General features: G+C 24.3%; 2 protein-coding genes across 2 annotated transcripts in view; both read left to right on the top strand.

Annotated features, from left to right (window-relative positions):
* The first annotated feature begins 275 nt into the window (after positions 1 to 275).
* On the top strand, positions 276 to 2937 carry LOC112601379. Its single transcript, XM_025348985.1, has 4 exons — positions 276 to 333; positions 490 to 627; positions 2556 to 2709; positions 2767 to 2937. Exons 1-4 carry the CDS (start codon positions 276 to 278, stop codon positions 2900 to 2902), a joined length of 486 nt encoding a protein of 161 aa, XP_025204770.1. The 3' UTR covers positions 2903 to 2937.
* Positions 2938 to 4767: 1830 nt separating this feature from the next.
* LOC112601377 (peripheral-type benzodiazepine receptor-associated protein 1) overlaps positions 4768 to 20168 on the top strand; it is a 38730-nt gene continuing 23329 nt past the window's right edge. The window contains 2 exon segments of the mRNA XM_025348984.1: positions 4768 to 5106; positions 5108 to 5515. Coding sequence (XP_025204769.1) covers positions 4783 to 5106; positions 5108 to 5515 — 732 coding nt within the window. The 5' untranslated portion in view covers positions 4768 to 4782.

Raw genomic sequence — 20168 nt, 5'->3', positions numbered from 1 at the left:
TTCATTGTGATGTTGTTGTCAGTTTTGTTTTGGTTTCTGATATAGTAGTAATTATTAATTATGAATCATTGGCTATTGACTACAACCAGTACCACTGTGAGTTGTGACTGTCTACCAGAATTCCATATTATCAGTCGACAGTCAGTTGAACTGTTGATTTTGAAGTATTTGAAGTATTGAATGAAATTAATTCAAAATTATTTACTCATACTTGAACGGTTAATATTTTTAAAAGTTTTACAGTAGAACATATAATTTTATATATTATTTTCATAATGACAAGGTCAAAAGCTTTTCTTTCATTAATTATATTTTCAACAATATTCGTACACGGTGAGTATTACAGTGCAGGGAGTGGCCCTATGGTATTTTCTGTTGTACTATCTTTTTATGAAATATTTTGGCTAATATATTGTATTACACTAATATTAAAATTCGGTAATTGTTGAAATAGAAAACTAAATTTGTTTATTTATTAATATTTTATAGCTCAATCATATTTATTATGCTACCAATGCGTTTCAACACATCCTGGCTGTGGCACACCGTTTAAGTGGTTATGGCATAAAACAGTTTCTTGTCCTGAAGAAGATGATATATGTGTTAAAGTCATTGAGAAAGTTGGGGGTAATTATTTATAGTTTATGTTAGAAATAATAAAAGTTTTTTAATATTTGATTAATATCATTGATTTTTACTTTATTTATTTCAATATAAATTATTAAGTATAAATATTAAATTAATGTTTGTTTATAAATACTAAGATTTTAGAATTTTATTTTTAAATGTAAGTTATTATAGTAAAAATAAGCTCTATTAAGAAGATGTTGACATTTTCTTTTGCTTGAGTTAGTAATTTTAGAGTAAAATTTTATTTTACAAAAATTATTGAGTATAACATTTTTGAAGTCTTAACATATTATTTAAGTGTATTATACCGGTTAAAGTTTAGTATACTGATTTATTATTCAATTTTATCAAAAATACTATTAAGGTAACATCATGTATTTTTAAATAATTGTTTTATTCTATTAATAAAAATGTAGTCGCATTATATTCAGGAATTTTACTAAAATTGTAAATATTATGATAATTTAGCTAAAAATGGATGAGGTAATACTTGAGTATAATTTTGTTATTATTTTAATTTTTATTGAGGGAATTCCATGTTGACTGTTTTTGTCTTTGTCTAATCCATGCAGAATATATAAATTTAGAAGTGTTTTTTAGCAAATGATAATAAATTTGATAACTGATTTGAATCTATTTTTCAGTCGACTTTGTCGATTTATTCACATTTGTTATTGTATTACTTAAAATACCAAAAAAGATATCTTAAAAAAATAAAATTAAAAATATTGTCATATTTTAATTATTAAAGAAAATTCTAGTTACAAGAAAAAAAGAAAAATATGAAAAAGTCGTTCTCATGTAGATTTAACAACAAATTAAAATCTATTTTCAAATTTCTTATCACTTTACTAGATCAACTGGTACTATTGGCAGAATATATCTGCATTTTTTGTTCTACATGTATTAGACAAAGACACAAATGGTTGGTATTGAATCTACTTAAGATAAAAACTATTTATATATTAAACAAGATGTTTCTGAAATGAATGAGTTTAGTTTAGCAGTATAAGTATAAGTGTATTTACTGTCCAGTGAATATTATTTTAAAATTTCTTTTCTATCTTAAAAATCTTGGTTTATTAAAATTATGTTTAGAGTATTATTATAAATATAAAAATTAAACACTCAAATAGTATTTTTTGCAAAATTCTCATATGTATCAAGGTGTGATGTAGTTTTTGTGGTTGTCAGACGTTTTTCATACTCAATTTGCTGACTTAAAAAAAAGTAGCGTGACATCAATTTGTATGAGAACTTTGTAAAATAGACGGTGGTAAAATGTACTTGTTGTAATTTAATATTCATGGTTAATTAAAACAAGTGTTTTACATTGTCAACTTATAAAAATAATGAAATAATAATATAATTAGGATATACAGATTTTTAAAAGGTCGAATTTATTACCATAAATAATCATGTGTCTTTAGTTGTTTAATAAAATATGGTAACTTTTGTGTATTATGTTGTAAGTAAAACCTGGAAGTTCTAGGTATGTTATTTTGTTCAATATGTTCTTGATTTTTAGTGGACTCAACTTGAAATCCAAATTATATGATGACAAGTTTAAAATAGAAAATTTTAAATGCATATTTTGCATACATCATTAATTTTCATATGCATATTATGTCTATTTATTATTTTTTTTTTTAACCTGTGTATTTTAAAAAATGTTGAGTATCAAACTATTATTTTATAAATATATTTATTATCATTATTGCAGTCTTATATTTGTTTTTGATGTCAATAGTGCTATGTATATTTAATCTTCATTGTACTACTATGCTGAACTATTATCTTATCTAAATCTCTGTGCTGTTTATTTGTTACCTAATAAATTTGTTGTATACGATTGACATTTTACAGTATTTTTTCAATTTAAAAGTATGATAAAATTTCAACTAGTTTTATATTTTTTTTTTTAGCTGAAGAACGTATTACTCGTGATTGTTTAAGTTCATTAAAAGGTATTCGAACAGATATTCCTGCCGATAAGTATGAGGGCTGCAGAAAAAGTTCCCTGGATGTTAAACTAGGTCACTATGTGAATAATTCAATTCCTGAATTGGATGTTAAACGGTTTGTATTAAAAATAAATATGAAATATTGCATTTTAATTATTTTAAATATTTACAGGAATTATTATGATTCAACTACATGGTGCTTTTGTTATTTTGATCATTGGTGTAATTCAGCTAACATGTCTACATCTTCCAATTTGCTTATTGTGCTGATAAGTATATTTTTTTTTGTTCGTAATATTGACCAGTGATTATTTTTGTAATATCATTCATTTTATTTTAAAGATTCATGTTCATTATTTGTACTAAAAAAATCAAACATTTATTTAGGTTTTTGGTTTTATTATTTAAAATATTTTTGATGATGATATGTATTATTTTTGAAATATATTTGTATTCAATAATATTGTGAAGATAGTATACATTTAATATAATTTATATTTGATTTTGTTAATTAGAAAATTAGTTAGTATGATTTCAAATTTTTGGTTAATAATTTATAATTATTGCACTTTTACCAAATAAGTTTATGATGATAAACCATTTATTAAGATTAACTACCTATTATTTATGTTCAAAGGTATAATTTAAAACACCAAACATTTATTTTTTATATTCGTTCCAAGTATGTTTGGTCTTTTATTATATATCTTTAATTTATTAGTTTGTTGATATACTATTTCTTAGCAGAACTGTATTATATTATAATTTAGTTAGATTATTTTTTAAAGTAACTAAATCCGTCCATTTTATACTATTTTTTTTAAGACTAAGAATAATTTATACTTTTTTGGTTTTTTTATAAGTACAATTTTTTATATTATATTGAAATATTTTTTTAATCTATAAATAAAGATGAAGTTAAAATATAAAATTTGAATTTTCAAATGATTTAAAGGAATTTGGTTTTGATATAACCATTAGTTTGTAAGAATATTATATATTTAATTTCAGTTGTTAAATATCAATATTTTGAAGTTTATTCAGAAATACTATATTAGTGCACATATAAATTATTTTTATCTTTTGGTACTTGAGATTACATATTTTCATTTTATGACATTAAAAATTATTAATAATAAAGTAAAATAAAATTCAAAATTCTCATATTTTTTTTTTTTTTTGCTAATTTAATTTTGTATAAAATTTTATTTCAATTATATTTTATCTTTATTCTATTATAATTGTTTAACAAATAAAGATTAAAATGAATGAAAATCGAAATTGAACACAATCTTAATTTTCTAAGCATTATAGACTTAATAATAATAACATGTTAGTTATGAATCTTTTCTTTAGTGGACAGTGGCCAGAAATTTTATAGTTATATAAATATTGGATAATGATTGTAATTACCACCAAGTTTACCATGTATAATGAAGCAATACCTCTACTCACAAATTGGCTGCCGGCCGTCGGGTATGATCTTTTTAAAAATACTTCTAATATTTATATTAAAATGTGGTAAAATAAATTAGTTAATTAAAAATAAGTTATCACTTATAGTTCATAAGTTTAATATATTATATTAAAATATTTTAAAACTTACCTAATCTACCTATGTCAACTAACTATCAAAGAATTAAAAAAAAAATGTTTGTCAGTATGTAGTATTATAATATTATCATTTATCATTAATTGATGGTAGTATATTGTTACATATTAAATTTTAAATTCAAAATAATATTAAACAATTTCAATTAAATGTATTTTCTTATTATGATTGTGTTTAAAAATTGCCTATCTACTTATAAAAAGCTGTAATATAATAAAATGTAAAATATATTTTGATTATATTGGCCTGAAAGCAATAAGCTAGGTATCTGAAATATCTTTTTAACCTTCGAAGTATATACATTAAAAACTGGTGTAATTGTGCGATTATTTAGGTCCCCTCATTGCACATTTGTTTATACAAATGTTTGTACGAATGCCATATCCTCCTTATCCACCGCACACACCACACATTTAAATTTAGTTTGTGTGTTAAACGTACGTCTGTGTATGTTTGCGTGTGAATTATGCTTTCGTGTTAACTACAATAGGAGTAGTTTTATGTATTATTAAAAGTGTTCATAACATAAGACATTTAGTAATCGACAATGTGTCTGTTTAATAGTGTATACCTGCAATGGATACGGCGGCCACTTGTAAGTATTATGTAACAAAATTACTTGGTATTAGTCCCCCAAAACCAAATTGTGTGTACGATGTACGATCAGGCAATGTCCGTGATCGTGAGCAAAAATCATTGTTTCGCGTTTTCTACCGATCGAATGACCGACGTCGTAAACAACGTCATAGAACTAATCTACGAGAATCGTATGTTCCTTCTATACATGAAGACGAAGTTGGTGCTAAAATAGGCGATGGTCATGTACTAGAAGAGGACACAGTTGAGGATATTGAAAAAAAGTTTCAAGGATTTCGGAACGTGTTTGAAAAGTGTAAGGTAAAAAAAAAAGAAACCACGTTTGTTCAATGTCAGTTCGGGATTGCGATTCACACTTGTTGCTAATTCTATGTTGATTGACAATCAAAAAAAAGCAAACGAAACAGTAAATACAGATATCAATACTCAAGAAGATAAAATCGAAGAGGATTATGCTAATGACAAGGTGGATGAGGAAGAGGAGGATAATGATGCAGAAAATGAAAATGACAATAATAAAAAAGAAAATAAAGCGGACAAAGATATAGCAATATCGCCAATAAAAGCAGTCGTTAATGATTTGAATGAAGAAGATTTTTCTGAGTCTACATGTCCAAAAGATGTAGCAGATAAAGTCAATTCGTGGATCGATAATTCTGTTAAGCAAACAGATGGATACTCTGAAGAAGAAAGTCTGTTTGTTGATGAAGAGGTAAACTTTTATGATAATAATAAATTAATTATTGATCTAAAATAAATTATTAATTTAAATACAATAATGAATAACGGTGTGGTAGCGTGTGCCTGTAACCACTTTTTGGAGCACTAAAAATGCTTCAATTTTCAATATCAATATCTTTTCTAATAGGCAAGTTTTGGTATTTTAAGCGGGTCAAAAATAAAAAAGTTCCCAGTTTCTTAATAATTGGGGGAAATGTAGGTAACTACTATGCTGTACGTACAGTAATCAGTAGAGGAGTAATTAAGAAGTATGAAATATCTTAAATGCCTTAAATTTAAATTTAATGTTAAGTCATTGCACACATAAAAAATTTCTGAGCGAAAATGGTCTGTCAGCTTATTTAACTAAGTATATTGTCTGGTGTTTTTATGTATTTATTATTGATTATTTTGCTATTTAAAAAATTTATTTTATTTAAAGTAATACGCAATAGATCAATTTAATTTATAACGATATCGTTGTATCTAAAAGTAAAATTACTCATAAGAAATTTTGATTTAAATTATCAAGTATTTTATTCTCACGCAGACATGTTATCCTGTATAATTTGAATAAAAAAAAAAAAAAAATTGAACATTTAAATTTTTAAACAGCACAAAATGCCAAGATATTTTGAAAGTTAAATCATATATAATAAATAATAACAGTAATATTTTCAAAATATTTTAAGTCTCTTCAGTTATTTAATTATGAATTATAATACAAATAAAACAAAATTGATTTATCATAATTTAGTTTTTATTGAAAACTATTGCTATGTTTTTTTTTTTTTTTTTTTTTTATATATAATGAATTTATTGTAAAGTAATGAAAATTTTTATTTTTAACCTCCATAGTCCATAATACTAACTAAATCCAATTTTCTTCCAAATACCATACCATATCATTTGTAGCAGACCAATAGGTTATGATTAACTAAAAAAAATACATTTATCATTTCGTTCTGGATATGAAATTAATTTAAAGTTGCAAGAAATTGGTTATCTAGTAAACTTTATGGCAAAATTCGGTTTCAGTAGTTTTATCAAATATCCGAGTTATTCATTGTATTATTGTAGTTGGCAAAAATTGATACTTTTACATTTATATATAAAAGATAATATTCATGTAGCTCTCAATGATACGTTGTTCATATATGTTTGCACGTGCACATTCTTTACACTACAGTCACACACACTACCTAATGATCACTTACTAGTTTATTACAAACACATTTACACGAAACGCTTGTACGTACGCATGTATTTAGTAAAAATCCTATATTGAACTCCTTAAAAACGGCTAGTGTTGATTTCCATAATATGTTAGAATAATACAAATTAAACTTTAATTGAAAAAGAAAAAAATCAACTATTGTGGTAAATGATCTTTATTAATAACTGTAATAATTGTCATACCAAATATGGTATATTGTATATTTGAAACAATTTAAACTACCTATATTGTCTATATATTATTATCATTATTGAGAACAGTTAGCTATGAAAATTTATCTCACAACAAATATAGTGACATACATATTTTATTAATCTATTTAAGATTTTTATAATTTATATGGAGACTGAAGTGATTTTCAGTGAGTGTATTATTTCTACCAAAGGGTTAGGTTAATTTGCCTAAATACGTTTATGGACATCGTTATGAAATTATACCGTGGAAAATAGAATCGCGTGTTTGTGTAGGAGTATTTAAAATAATAATTGTTATAGAACGTAAATTGACTATAATGTATTGTGATTTGCGGGTGATCATTGTAGTGTGCGCGCATTGCCACGGGTGGGATATTATCGACCCGCATGGATGCCCACTCTTTCCATAGTATAATAATTGTTGTGTGGGGCGCTTGCGTTTTCTCAGAATGACGCGCCGAGACTCGAGATCAACTGCAGACTGCAGACATCGCACACCGCAATGGTATTATTTTTCCTGAAAAAAAAATTAAAAGTGAATTGGCCTTGATTTAAGATATCTTAAATTGTGGAATTAGTCCATGGGATTGCGATACCGAGATCGCGACCATGTCAATAGTCGAAAAGGCCAAAAAATTTTCTTCTTGATGTTTTAGATCCAAATTTTTCATTATGCAATTTATCAATGATTAATATTGTAAAATATTCAACTTCTTAAAAGTGTGTATTTCACAATTTATACTATACACCTATAATTTAAGAATCGTTTATTATAAACTACTTGTTGTTTCTTTTCCGATTGCTTTATTTTTGCAGATATCATCTAATTTTGAACACTTATAAAAAAATATTATGACCATGTATTTTCGGTTTTTTTTTTTAGTTAGTAAATATACAACTTATAAAGAATCATGTAATAAAATTTTAAGATTTTTAAATTTGCAAAAAATTTTTTATTGCCATTAAAAAAAAAATAAATGAAAACAAAGTGTATGAAATAGATTAATATCTTTTGAAAATTGTATCATGTAGATGTAGAAAATAGTAATACAAATATGTTTGTGTTAAACTGATAAAACAAAATATAGGTATTGTCAAATAGTGGTTCAGCGTGAAAATTCCCGTTTTCCCTTTTAATACTTTTAGGTTTTGTACTTTAGACTCATCAAAGTATCAATTATATCTAATTTTATACCAAAAACAACTTTCGAAGTTAAAAAACCAAAGTATGTTTATTGTTTCAAAAGGTGATGCCAGACCTAAATGACAAGAATGGATATACAAAATGAAACAACACATCTTTGTAAAATCATTAAGTTTATCGTTCTACCCGGACTCTAAAACGATCTTGTTAATTTTTCCTAATTTAAAACATATTATTTTTTCTGGATTTAAAAGTTTTTATATTGTGTAAGAAATTGTGTATATATTACACATAAAAACACATATTATTGTAAAATCAATAGGTACATTTTTCGCTTTGCTCAGAATCTGAAAATTGGGATTGGAATAGATTTATTATTAAAGGAAAAATAGAAGTAAGTATGTTTGATAAACCTGCACTCTGTACAAAAATTATAATTTTGAATGAATAGTTAATTACTTATAACCTATAAGTTTTTATAGCTTAGATGAGTAAAGTGGAATGAACAGAGATAGATATTCGATACCACGAAAAATGTTGGTTAACACTATTCCGTTTGTCAAAAATTTAATTTTTATAGATCGAAATACTCTAAATAATATTTTACTTAGGATTACAAAATTAAAAATGTATGTAGACTTAAAAAAAAAACAGAGTATAAAACAAAAAATAAAATCTTTTTTAAATATTACTTTGTAATGGTTTATAGTTATGAAAAAAAAAATATTTTCAAAAACGTTAGTGTTTTCTGAAATATTAACATGTCTTACATTAAATGAATCACTCCGTATGTAAGTATTCAAAATATTGCCGTTTAAATGTAAAACAAGTATTGTTTAATTTATTAAGCAAACATAATAATTTACAATTTGCAATTTATTTTATAGCATAAATTTTACAGGTTTATATTTTTATTTTAAAAAGACGTAAAAATTAAATTTAATATTAACAATAAATTATTTTTTACTGAAATTAGGTTAAAAAAAAAAGTCAGTATTGAGTTTTATGTTTATAACAATGATATCTGATATAATATTAAAATAATTATTAGCTAACATTTTTAACAATATAATAAATGCGATGTTTTGACTAAAATACGTTAATCTACCGTATTATTAGTAGAAAAATATAATATGACTAATAACTATATTAAGAAGACGCCACTTCGCATGTGTTTTTACTGTCTTAAAAACGTATAACTTTTCACGAAAATTTCATACTTAAGAATCCATTTTACTTTGTTATTTTTAAAATTGGAGTGAATTGACGTATTCATCATCTAAGACAGTAGGACACCTCGAAGGATTTTATAGTTATTTTAATTTCATAATAAAGCATGATAATTTTAAAATGCTCATAAATTTCTTTATAATTTCACCTTTAAATTTTATAACTAGTTATTTAACTCTAATTTAAAAAATAACAGAGTAAAATTGATTATTGTGAACGTAAAGTTTACTATGTACGTTTATAAGACGTAAAAAACACATGTGGGTGTGGCGTACTGGCTTCCTCTTAAGAAAATTAAAAAAATATCTTTAGAATTATAGATGCTGACATACAATTTCCTTTTTTCTACATCAATCCAATAATTTATCATTGAATTCAATTTACACAGCTTTTTTCAGTGACTCACTTACGACTGATGAGATACACTTGAAAGATACTATACAGCATATTCTGATTTTCAATATAATATTAATAATTTTAAATTGTATCGATAATTATTTTTGTATAATATAAGGTTTATATTATACTGGATATTATTTATACATATTTAATTAATGTGATAAATTGCAAATAGGATTAATTTTAAGTTTATCGAAGTTTTTGAATTTTTGTTATTTATCAAGCAATTTATTATGCTTTAAAAAAGTTTGTGTAGTACATTTTTCTCATATTTGTATTTAAAATACACCAGTTATATATTTGTACAATACACGGTGTTTCATGGACATTCCAATTCATTTATAATTTTAATGAGTCAGATCATTGATACATTTTGTTTATCAAAACGTTGTCTACTAAAATATAAAATTTTACTCACTTCTATTAAATTATATTAATATTTTGAAAGGAATATATTTCAGTTTTAAAAATAATTTGATAGATTTGTCGTAAAGACTACGTAATACGTTTCTATAGACTATCGTACATATTATGAAAAAAAAAAACAATCGACCTTATTTTTTAGTGTTCGTTAATTCAATTATTACATCATACCTAATTTTAATTTCATCTCCTCTAATTACATATTTAGTATCTTATGGGTACATACATTGAAGTATTTATATCTATATAATTTGTTTAAATATCTGTTACTAATATTTTAGTTCATTTTATTTATATTTGTTCTACTGTAATGAACCTAGTATATTATGCTATTGATCAAAAACATCGATTAATAATTGAATTTATTATATTAAATTTGTTTTAATAGTGAGTATAAATATTATGACTAGAGCACGGATTTTTATGCACTAAAAAGTATCAAAATATGCACTAAAAATCATAAAAATATTCAACAAACATGCGAGAATTTTTTTTAATTATTTGAAATTCACAAATTAAACAACTTACAATAATTAATTACTTAAATAAACTAAGTATATAAAAAAAATTCGTTTTAATATGTAATATATTTCGAATTTTGTAAAAATATAAGGAAATATACAAATAAATTTCACCATTAAATTCAAATTATTATGACTCGTGAAGATAACTAAAAAAAATCTAAAAAGTGAAAAAGAAAATATTAAGTGATTGCATGTAAATCTGCGATCTGGTTATTATTTAATGTCAAAAAAATTATTTTTAATATTTCTTTTTGATAAAATGTTATTTTACACATTTTTTTTTTTAAAATTTTTGCTTTAATATTCAATAAATTTCGAATTTTGTAAAAATATGCAATAACAATTAAATATGCAGAAATATGCAAAAAATAAATCCATCATTAGATTCAAATTGTTATAATTCGTGAAGATAACTGACAAAAATCCAAAAAAGTAAAAGGGAAAAAATATGCAATAGCATTAAAATCCGGGCGCTAATTATGACTGATATAGTCACATGTTTAAAAAAATGAATAAAAATAGATTCTATAGAAATTGTAGTTTCTTGGTAAAAAAGCTTGAAAAAATAATACAAGACTATATTTTTAAGTTGATATTTCTACGGATATTTAAATTGCATACTTATCTTTATTGAAAAAAATGATTTATTCCGTAACATATTTTTTAACCACGTTTTTAAATCGAGATCCACATTCTCAATTTTTAATTTGAGGACTCGGGCACTCGGCTTCATATTCGGTGATACCCCTTTTGGTGGTTAGTCCATAAGTCAGTGTTAGCGCTATCTGTACGTATTGACTTCAACGACTCGTATACAATAGTGGTGACGCCAGTGATGACGGTAGCGGGAACGGTGGCAGTGGTGGGACATTGCTGGAAAATCGATTTCGTCCCCGCCCATGCACAGGAATAGCGCGCGCTGCGAAAAACCATCTACACGGTTTTCACAGCGCGCGCCACCACATTATCATACGTGTATGCGGCCTTACCGCGCGCAACCGAACTATACGGACCAATGACAGCGGGGTGTTTCCCCGAAAAGTCTCTCCGTTCCCAGTGTCATAAAGCTCACCGAGTAGCAACAAGCCCAGTTCTGTAGTTGTAATTACTATTTTTTAAATTTATTTTTGCCATTAGTACATTATATTTTTAAAGTCAGTTTTGTAACCTACATTTTTATTTGTTTTTTATAATAAAACCAAAGTTTTTCCATTAAACGTGCAGTGTGATTGTTCAATAAACTACTGTTCTGTCGCCGTCGCCACCACTCAGCAACCGGGTGATAGCACTGCCCTATCATCATTGTACGTTGACAATAATCGTCATAAATAACCAGTATGTTACAACAACAATAATAGTAATAATTTATTTTATTTTCCTATTATTTTACCTTGTTCTGTACTTGTAATTTCAATCCTATGTAGCGATAATCGTAGATTACCTATTATTATACGTAAGGTTTTTCATGTGGTTTCATTGTAGGCCACCGCGTATACAGTTAAAGCAAATACTCGTAAGTCCGCGTGTACGGCGCGATAGTGTGCCATGGGCACACTATTGATTGCTGCTGCTAGCTCCCCATTACTACACCATAATACCACTATATTGCCTGGTAGACAACGTTGTGTGTGTGACGTGTGTGTGTGAAGGTATGAGTGCATGTGTGTGCAATAGCTATAACTGTAGCTTTTATTACACGGTAAAACGTGGTGATTTACCCCTCCCCCCTCAAAAATAAATAAATTGTTGCCCCACCCCCCACCCAAACTTGTGAGGTTTATGATGTTTTCTAAGAGATCTGATCGAGTTTATGGAAATAAATAATTATTTTTACATATTTGTGTAGTTGAGGTATAACTGTAATACTACTATCTTGTACTCTTGCGTGAAAAATATGAGTGTTTGACATTTTAGTTAATATTACTTTGTACGAATTTCGTAATGTAGTTTTATATTTTTATTATTATCTGTTTTCTAATAATTAGTCTTTGCAATTAATTAAAAATGCAAGTGTCTTTGGTTATATTACATCTTAACTTTTTCGGTACGATTTTACTATTTTTTTTTTTTTTTGTGTGTGTTTTGAGCTATTGAACAAAATATACGAATGTTTTGAAATGAAAATATCTTTATTTCTTGTATAGAGGAGATATTATGCCTTAAACGCGTAATCCACATTGATAATCAGTCTTAAAATGTTGAAGAAGCTCTTGGGTCTAAATAAGCTATTTAAAATTAATATTTTTTATTAATAAATCAATAAAAAAAATATTTAACTATAAAACAAACTTTGACTTTACATTTTTTTGTTAAATATGTAACTACATAGTAGATTATAGATAGTTCACTAATCATTAAGTACTTATAAGTGTGTTATAATTTATAGCTATTGCGTGAAAATATATTTTTAATTAACGAAAAAATACTAGTCATTATTATTTCTGTTAATTTGTATTTCTAGTACTTGCTCTGTTGATTAAAATATTTTATATTTTATTAGAAACAAATTATTAATATTTTAATTTTTTCATAAAATATTATTATTTTCATGAATCATGATAAACAATATTTATATTTTAAAAAGAATGAGTTTTTTTTGAATATTATAGACTCCTAAACGGCTATACAGTATACATGTATCTAATGTTATTTTCTAAAATTATATGATGTCTTATTTCATCGAACCTTATATTTCTTATTACTCTATCAGTTTTTGATTTGTTTATGAGAAATTGTATTTTTGTACTTTATTATTTGAAGCAGAATAATTTTCTAATAATATTGATATAAGTTACTAGTTTTTTTTATTTATATATATTAAAAGTTTAGATATCATACATTTTTAAGGTTTTCCTTTTGTTTTTTGTACTCATATTATTTAAGTTTTAGATGCTTAAAAATCTACACATTTAATATTCAATAAATACATAAACATTTTTAGATTATAAAAATAAAAATATAGGTTGATATTTATAAATCAAAAATTAATAGAGGCATGGAGGATAGAGCGTTTATTAATTAACATCAAGGCGAAGAAAATTAGGCCAATATAAGATTGTTTAAGAAATAATATATTGATTTCATTACATTTGAAAATATGTGTTAAAGAACTTTTGGTTAGTTGACCAATGCTGGATTATCTAACGAAGAGAATTATTTTGGTTTTGATTAAAAATATAATTTTATTTCAGTACTTCTTAAATTCTATTTTATACTTTTTCTATAATTTATAATATTTTTTAGAACATTTAAATATTAAAAACTATTTTTATAAGTTCAATTTTATGCTGTTCGTTGAGATATTTAATATCGAACGTTCGTATACAAGATATGAAGTGTTTCTGTAGTATTCTTAGAACATATAATAATTTATTTTTTATATTAACTATTATTTTGGAAAATTATTAATTTAGTTATTTTTCTATATTTTGTTGTTGTTAATTTAGCTATTATTAAAAACGCGGCTAGGTTAATAAGTCATTATTTTTTTAAATATTATAGTATAAAGACTTCTATTGAACATCAGAGTTATAACAAAAATTATTTATTCACTTTTTAAAAAGCGAACGTAACTATACTAATTGAAAACATTTTTATTCAGAATGTTTGTAAATTTTATTTTAAAATAAAAATAAATAGTTTTCAGTTCTTAGTATGTAGAGAAAAATTATTAAAAAAAAAAATAAGTGTAATTTAAATGCTGTAGTTAACAACCTAATCTTAATAAATGAGGATGATTTGAAACTGATAAATAATTAACTAGGTATTAATTCCATTTTAATTGTTTTATAATCACAATACTAATTTATTGGTATATCAGATATATGCTTTAAATATCTAAAAAGTTAATATGAATTTTTTTTTATTGTACTGTTATTTAAATCTTAAAAGTATAAATATTAACTATTAATATCAAATAACAACTTTAGCTATTACAACCTAGCTATTATTTTCTTGAAATAAGAAATAAATAATCATGAAAAATATTTGTAAATGAAACTGCTATCAAATTATTTGATTATTAGGTACTTTAATAGTATTTTTAAATTACTGTGTAAAGATTATTTATATATTTTGTATTTTGATAAATTGCTTTATATTAAAAGTTATTCTGTATAATATTTTTTATATAAATGTTGGTTTTTATTTTATTAATTATCGTAAGTTACACTAATTTTTGCCAATCATCACATATTATTTTATAAAATTATTTTCATAATACTATATCTGTCGTGTATTATCAACATAGACATAGCCTTAATTAATTTTAATAATTACTTATTATTAATACTAAGGTTCGTTAAGTATAACGGTTTAAATAGATTGGTAGACTCGTAATATAAATAACTTAAAATTAATTGAAACGTATGGAAATTTTATTGTGTTTAGAAAATAATTGTATATATAAATATAATATGATGGTAAAAAGTTTTAAGTTACTCAAAATAATATTTTTTTTGATTTTTAACAAAATAACTAAAATCATTAGAGAAATGTTGGTTATTTTTTGTTTAAAATATTCAATTTCGTTAAAATTTAAACTTAAAATGTCTAAAAAAAAATGTTGCATTGTTTAATAGGTATTTATGATTTTTAGTATTACAAGAACAACTTAAGACTAATGATTTATTAAATTTTTAATTTTGAGATAATATGACGTACAAATTTACAATTGTATGTAATTTTTAAGAATTTTGTCAATATCCTGGATTTTTAAACATTTTTAATTTTTTGTAAAAAAAATTGACAAATAGCCTTGTATTAAGTTTTAAGGGGTTTTGGGCTTAAGAAAAAAAATATCACTATAAATCAAAAAAATCTAATGAAATTAAAAATTTCAAATGTTTACAGTTATTTCTTTTTTTTAATTATAACAAAATCAAAATCAATTTTGTGGAAAATAGACATTTTGTAATTAGTCTTGGTTTTTTTTTTTTTTTTTTTTTTATCATTTTCCGTATTATTTTGAAAAGAATTGGCAAATGTTTACTTTTGACCGCTCAAATTTCAAACCTGATCCAATTTTCTACCATAAAACACTATTAATATTGAAGGTTGAAGCATTTTATTTTCTGACATATCAAGTGTTTTCACACGTACAAACAAATATCATCATATTGTTGAAGCAAAGTTCTCACAATCTAAAAATTAATTTAAAATTTTGGTATGTAAAAATGTTCGAGATAATTGTATTTTTTCTAGTATGTGTCTCAAGTATCAGTTTATATTATACCTACAAAAACAAAATTTAAGATGAAAAAAATATAAAAAAAAAAGGTTATCCATATATGTTTTATAACATAAAAATATATCTATAACTATATAAATGTGAAATTGAATTTTGTTGTAGCAACAGCTAATCTTCGAAACTACTGGACTGATTTCAATAAAAGTTATATTAATAGATTCGTTGAGACTCGAGGATTCGGAAAAGTTTCAGGACTTTTTTTATTCCAGAATTCAACCCATGTGCTTTACATAGAGTTTTAGTTCACATATATATTTTACAAAAACAAAAATTGACTTTTTTTCTAGTTGTCATTGGTTAAACGGAAGAAAAAAATAAATACTTATTATTATTAATTGACTTTATAAATTCTCTTTTAAAAATATCGTTTTGTTAGTTTATTATTCTCATGTTTAAATAAATATATATTTTTTTTTATCATGGGTTGGTTTTGGAGATTGAAACCAAATATTCAATCGTTATGTGGTTTTTTTTTTTATAAATCTATCTTCTATATTTTATAACACTACGAGGAATAGTTTCATAGACGCAACTCTTGTCACCGAAAAATTGAATTAGGAAATATGATTATACAAGTGACGCTTCTGTCGGGTTTTTATAAAAAAAATATACGGAACTACTCACTTGACCGAGTTGACTGTTTTAAAAATTTATGTTGTTTATACATATATTGTTCATTTAAATGGGCTAAAGTATAACTACCTAAGCTGATTTTTCATGCAAAGTTGTTACACTACTTTAACCGACGTATGATTTGTCCTTAAAATGTTGTACCTTTACTGACGCTGACATGCTTGTGACCTGTGAAGTACATTTAAAATAAACATACCATCCTTTAATTTTATAGTTGTTAATTTTTTCATGGGCAAAATTGGGTAGTTCATAGAATATTTATAATACGTACCTATAGCATATAGATATGTATTGTAAGTTAAAAGTGCCAATTTGTCGTATATTTTCAACAAGCCAAAAATGTGATTGTTTTATAATATAGATACTTCGAACCAGTCCAAACATGCTTTATTAAAATGTGTATAATACATAAATTCTTTTTATTCTTTTACAATTATTAAATTATACATCGCTGAAATACCTGTATCACGAATTTGCGAAACGTATTCACCGAAATATAAATATAAATTAGCATTAAAAATAAAAATAGTAATAATAAGATTAGTTTTACACTGTTCCTGTACATAATTGTCTTTAATAAAAATATTTTGTCGATCAATTAAAATTTTTTTCTAAACATTTTTATTGATAAAAATGTATTTAATTTAAAAAACGTACGTAATGTCTTTTAAAAAGGCATTAAATGTGTGAAGGTTTTTTTAAATATTATCTTCATCATTTTTCAATAAGATTTAAATTTAATAAAGTTCACAAACTCACTAAATATGATTATAAATAATAATACGAGCTCACTTTTATGGACAGATTGAAAATATGTAAAGTATTGCATATACAAAAAATTATTGCTAATGTTTTTGAAATTATAAATGAATGATAGTTATCAATGCATCGCCGCGATAGAGCACATTCTACATACAGCTATAACCTTCAGAAAATGGCAATCTATGGTAACTATTAGTGGAAAAGCACTTGCCACATGGGACAAGGTGACTGTCATGATTTGGTAGTTAGGGGTAAAATTTAAAATCAATTAAACTTTATAAATACTCAAGCAAAATAAAAAGTATTGTACTTATGCAAAACGTCGTATTTTTATACATAATATATTAGATTTTGAGTAAAGCTAAACATGTATTACAGTCTTACAACGATGTTTATGTTGTATTTATTTCTGTTGAAACTGAAGCTTAAATAGATTTAGTATATCGATATTTGATGCCGATAAATAACACGACTTGTGTAATATAAATGTAACATAAAACAGGACTGCATCAGAGACCGAATGATTATTCACTATGGCGTTTAGTTAGCCAGTGTCTATGTACATCGGATGGCCCTATTTATTGCCATCATTGACGTCATATACTTATAACCTACATTTACATAACAATCGAAAGTTATGTTCTAATATGGTAATATAAAATATTATAAGTAGAACTGTAGAAGGTTAATAGTGAAATGTAATATTGATACCACCTGCAAGTACGTGCTTACAATGATAGAATACTATTATTGATTGTATATTTCAATAATTTATTTATTATTTAAACTTCGAGTAAAGAGATGAATGTATTGATTTTATAATGACGTGTATTTATTTATTTCTTATATATATATATTTTGTATATTTATATACATAACAAGTAATTAAAATACTTCTTAGATTTTCAACTATGAGGGAGGTTTTTGATTTTAGCCTGTACTTTGGAGAGATAAAATTAAAAATGTCCAATAAACAATGAATAATCATGAATATTTTAAATTTTATTGAATTCTTATATTTTTTATGCATAATAAAATTTTCAAAACATTTTGACCGTTTTTGAGTTTTGTAAAAATATTTAAAATTTTTAATTTTTAATTTTTCTGAATATTAATAAAAATGATTTTACTTGGTCACTTGCGTAGCAAGAATTTTTTTAATTGGGGGGGGGGGGGGTTAAGGTTTAGGTATATACCGGGGATGGACAATTTAAAATTGTAGCGGGCCAGAACATAGAATACAAAAAATAAAAAAAAGGTCATTCAAAATATGCATTTTAATTAGAATCTTGTTTTGATCGCTAATATACTGAATAATTAAAAATATTAAAATAATTAAATAAAAATCAATGGTGGAGGGAGGGATTAGAACACCCAAAATTCTCTGGCTATGCCACTCCACTTGGTTAAAAAGTTTGGAGATTTAATACAAGATCTTATACAAGTTGTTTTTTAGCTGTATAAACGTATTTAAAATACATAAGCAAAATTTATTTTTTAAGCATTTGAAGATCGACTATTGACAATATTTGTTAAAATCATGATAATTTTTAAATTGTTTTTTAGTTGAAAATTTATAAAATGTTCAATATTTATTGCTAAGGTTTGAAAATATAATACAAGGTTGCTTATAAGTCATGAGTAATTTTTACTGAAATCAAAAAATTAAAAATATATATTTGTGTGATTTGTTTTATAAACATTTGAATTTCAAATCTGGACAAACGTTAATTGTATAGTGGTTTCATTTTTTTTAGAAGCATTTGAAATTCAAATTTTAATAACATTCTTATAATAATATTCTAAAAAATATGTATATTATTTTGTAGTAAAAAATCATAAAATATTCAATTTGTATAATTAAAGTTTGAAAATGTTATACAATATTTTTCTAAGTACATTATACTGGAACTAAACAGCAAAAAAAAGAACATTTTTTTTTTTTTTTGACTCAAAGTTTAAGTTTGACAAAATATTTGTAATTTTTACATATACGTATTATTACATTTTATTTTATACGATGGCATTTTTAAAATATTTCGATTAATGATAATCCTATTGAATATACAATAATAAGTATACCTATATTGTATTATTAATAGTAAAATAAGTTACTAAAATTTCAATATAAATATAACTTAGTAATATAAACTGACAGACCGCCTTCGCTCAAAATGGTTTTATTTACCTATTACCTATGCAATATTAGCTAACGTTAAATACAAATTGAATATAAATATTATAATTAATTATTCAATGACTGTGTACATTCAACACCTACTCTTTGTATACTAACTCTTTTGTTCAAAAATTATTTAAAAAAATTGAATTCCACTTTTACTATAAGTATAAAAATATTATTGGATTTATTTAAAACACTTTTATAGTATTATAATATAATATGTTTGTCTAAAAAACTGAAATATCAATGTTAAATTGTTAAGTTTTTATTAGCATTATAATCTTATCAGTACTCAGAGGCAGCTTAATAAATGTCAAATGCATTAATTTTTTTTTCACGTTTTAACTAAGACTTCATTCATTTTTTATCTTTCATCATCTGGCAAACAATGAAACACAGCGTGCACTTTCAAAAAAATAAATGGGTTGGACGACATATGGATGAAATGTGGACTTTCTATTATATGCGTGTGCAACGAATATATTATATTATATTTTGTAGCTCTGCAAATCTATAATATATTATCTTGAAAATACAGTTTTCGTTTGCAACTATAGTTACCTTTTTTTAGATGTACTTGATTACCTACATCATTTTCAAAGAACCGATTTTAACGATTAGAAAATATTTATAAGCTACTATTTTAAATAATTGTTAATTCGAATAAAA

This window comes from Melanaphis sacchari, unplaced genomic scaffold (genome assembly GCF_002803265.2).
Source record: "Melanaphis sacchari strain LSU unplaced genomic scaffold, SCAv2.0 Contig77_pilon_pilon, whole genome shotgun sequence".
NCBI classification, from domain to species: domain Eukaryota; kingdom Metazoa; phylum Arthropoda; class Insecta; order Hemiptera; family Aphididae; genus Melanaphis; species Melanaphis sacchari.
This window is presented reverse-complemented; position numbering and strand designations above follow the sequence as displayed.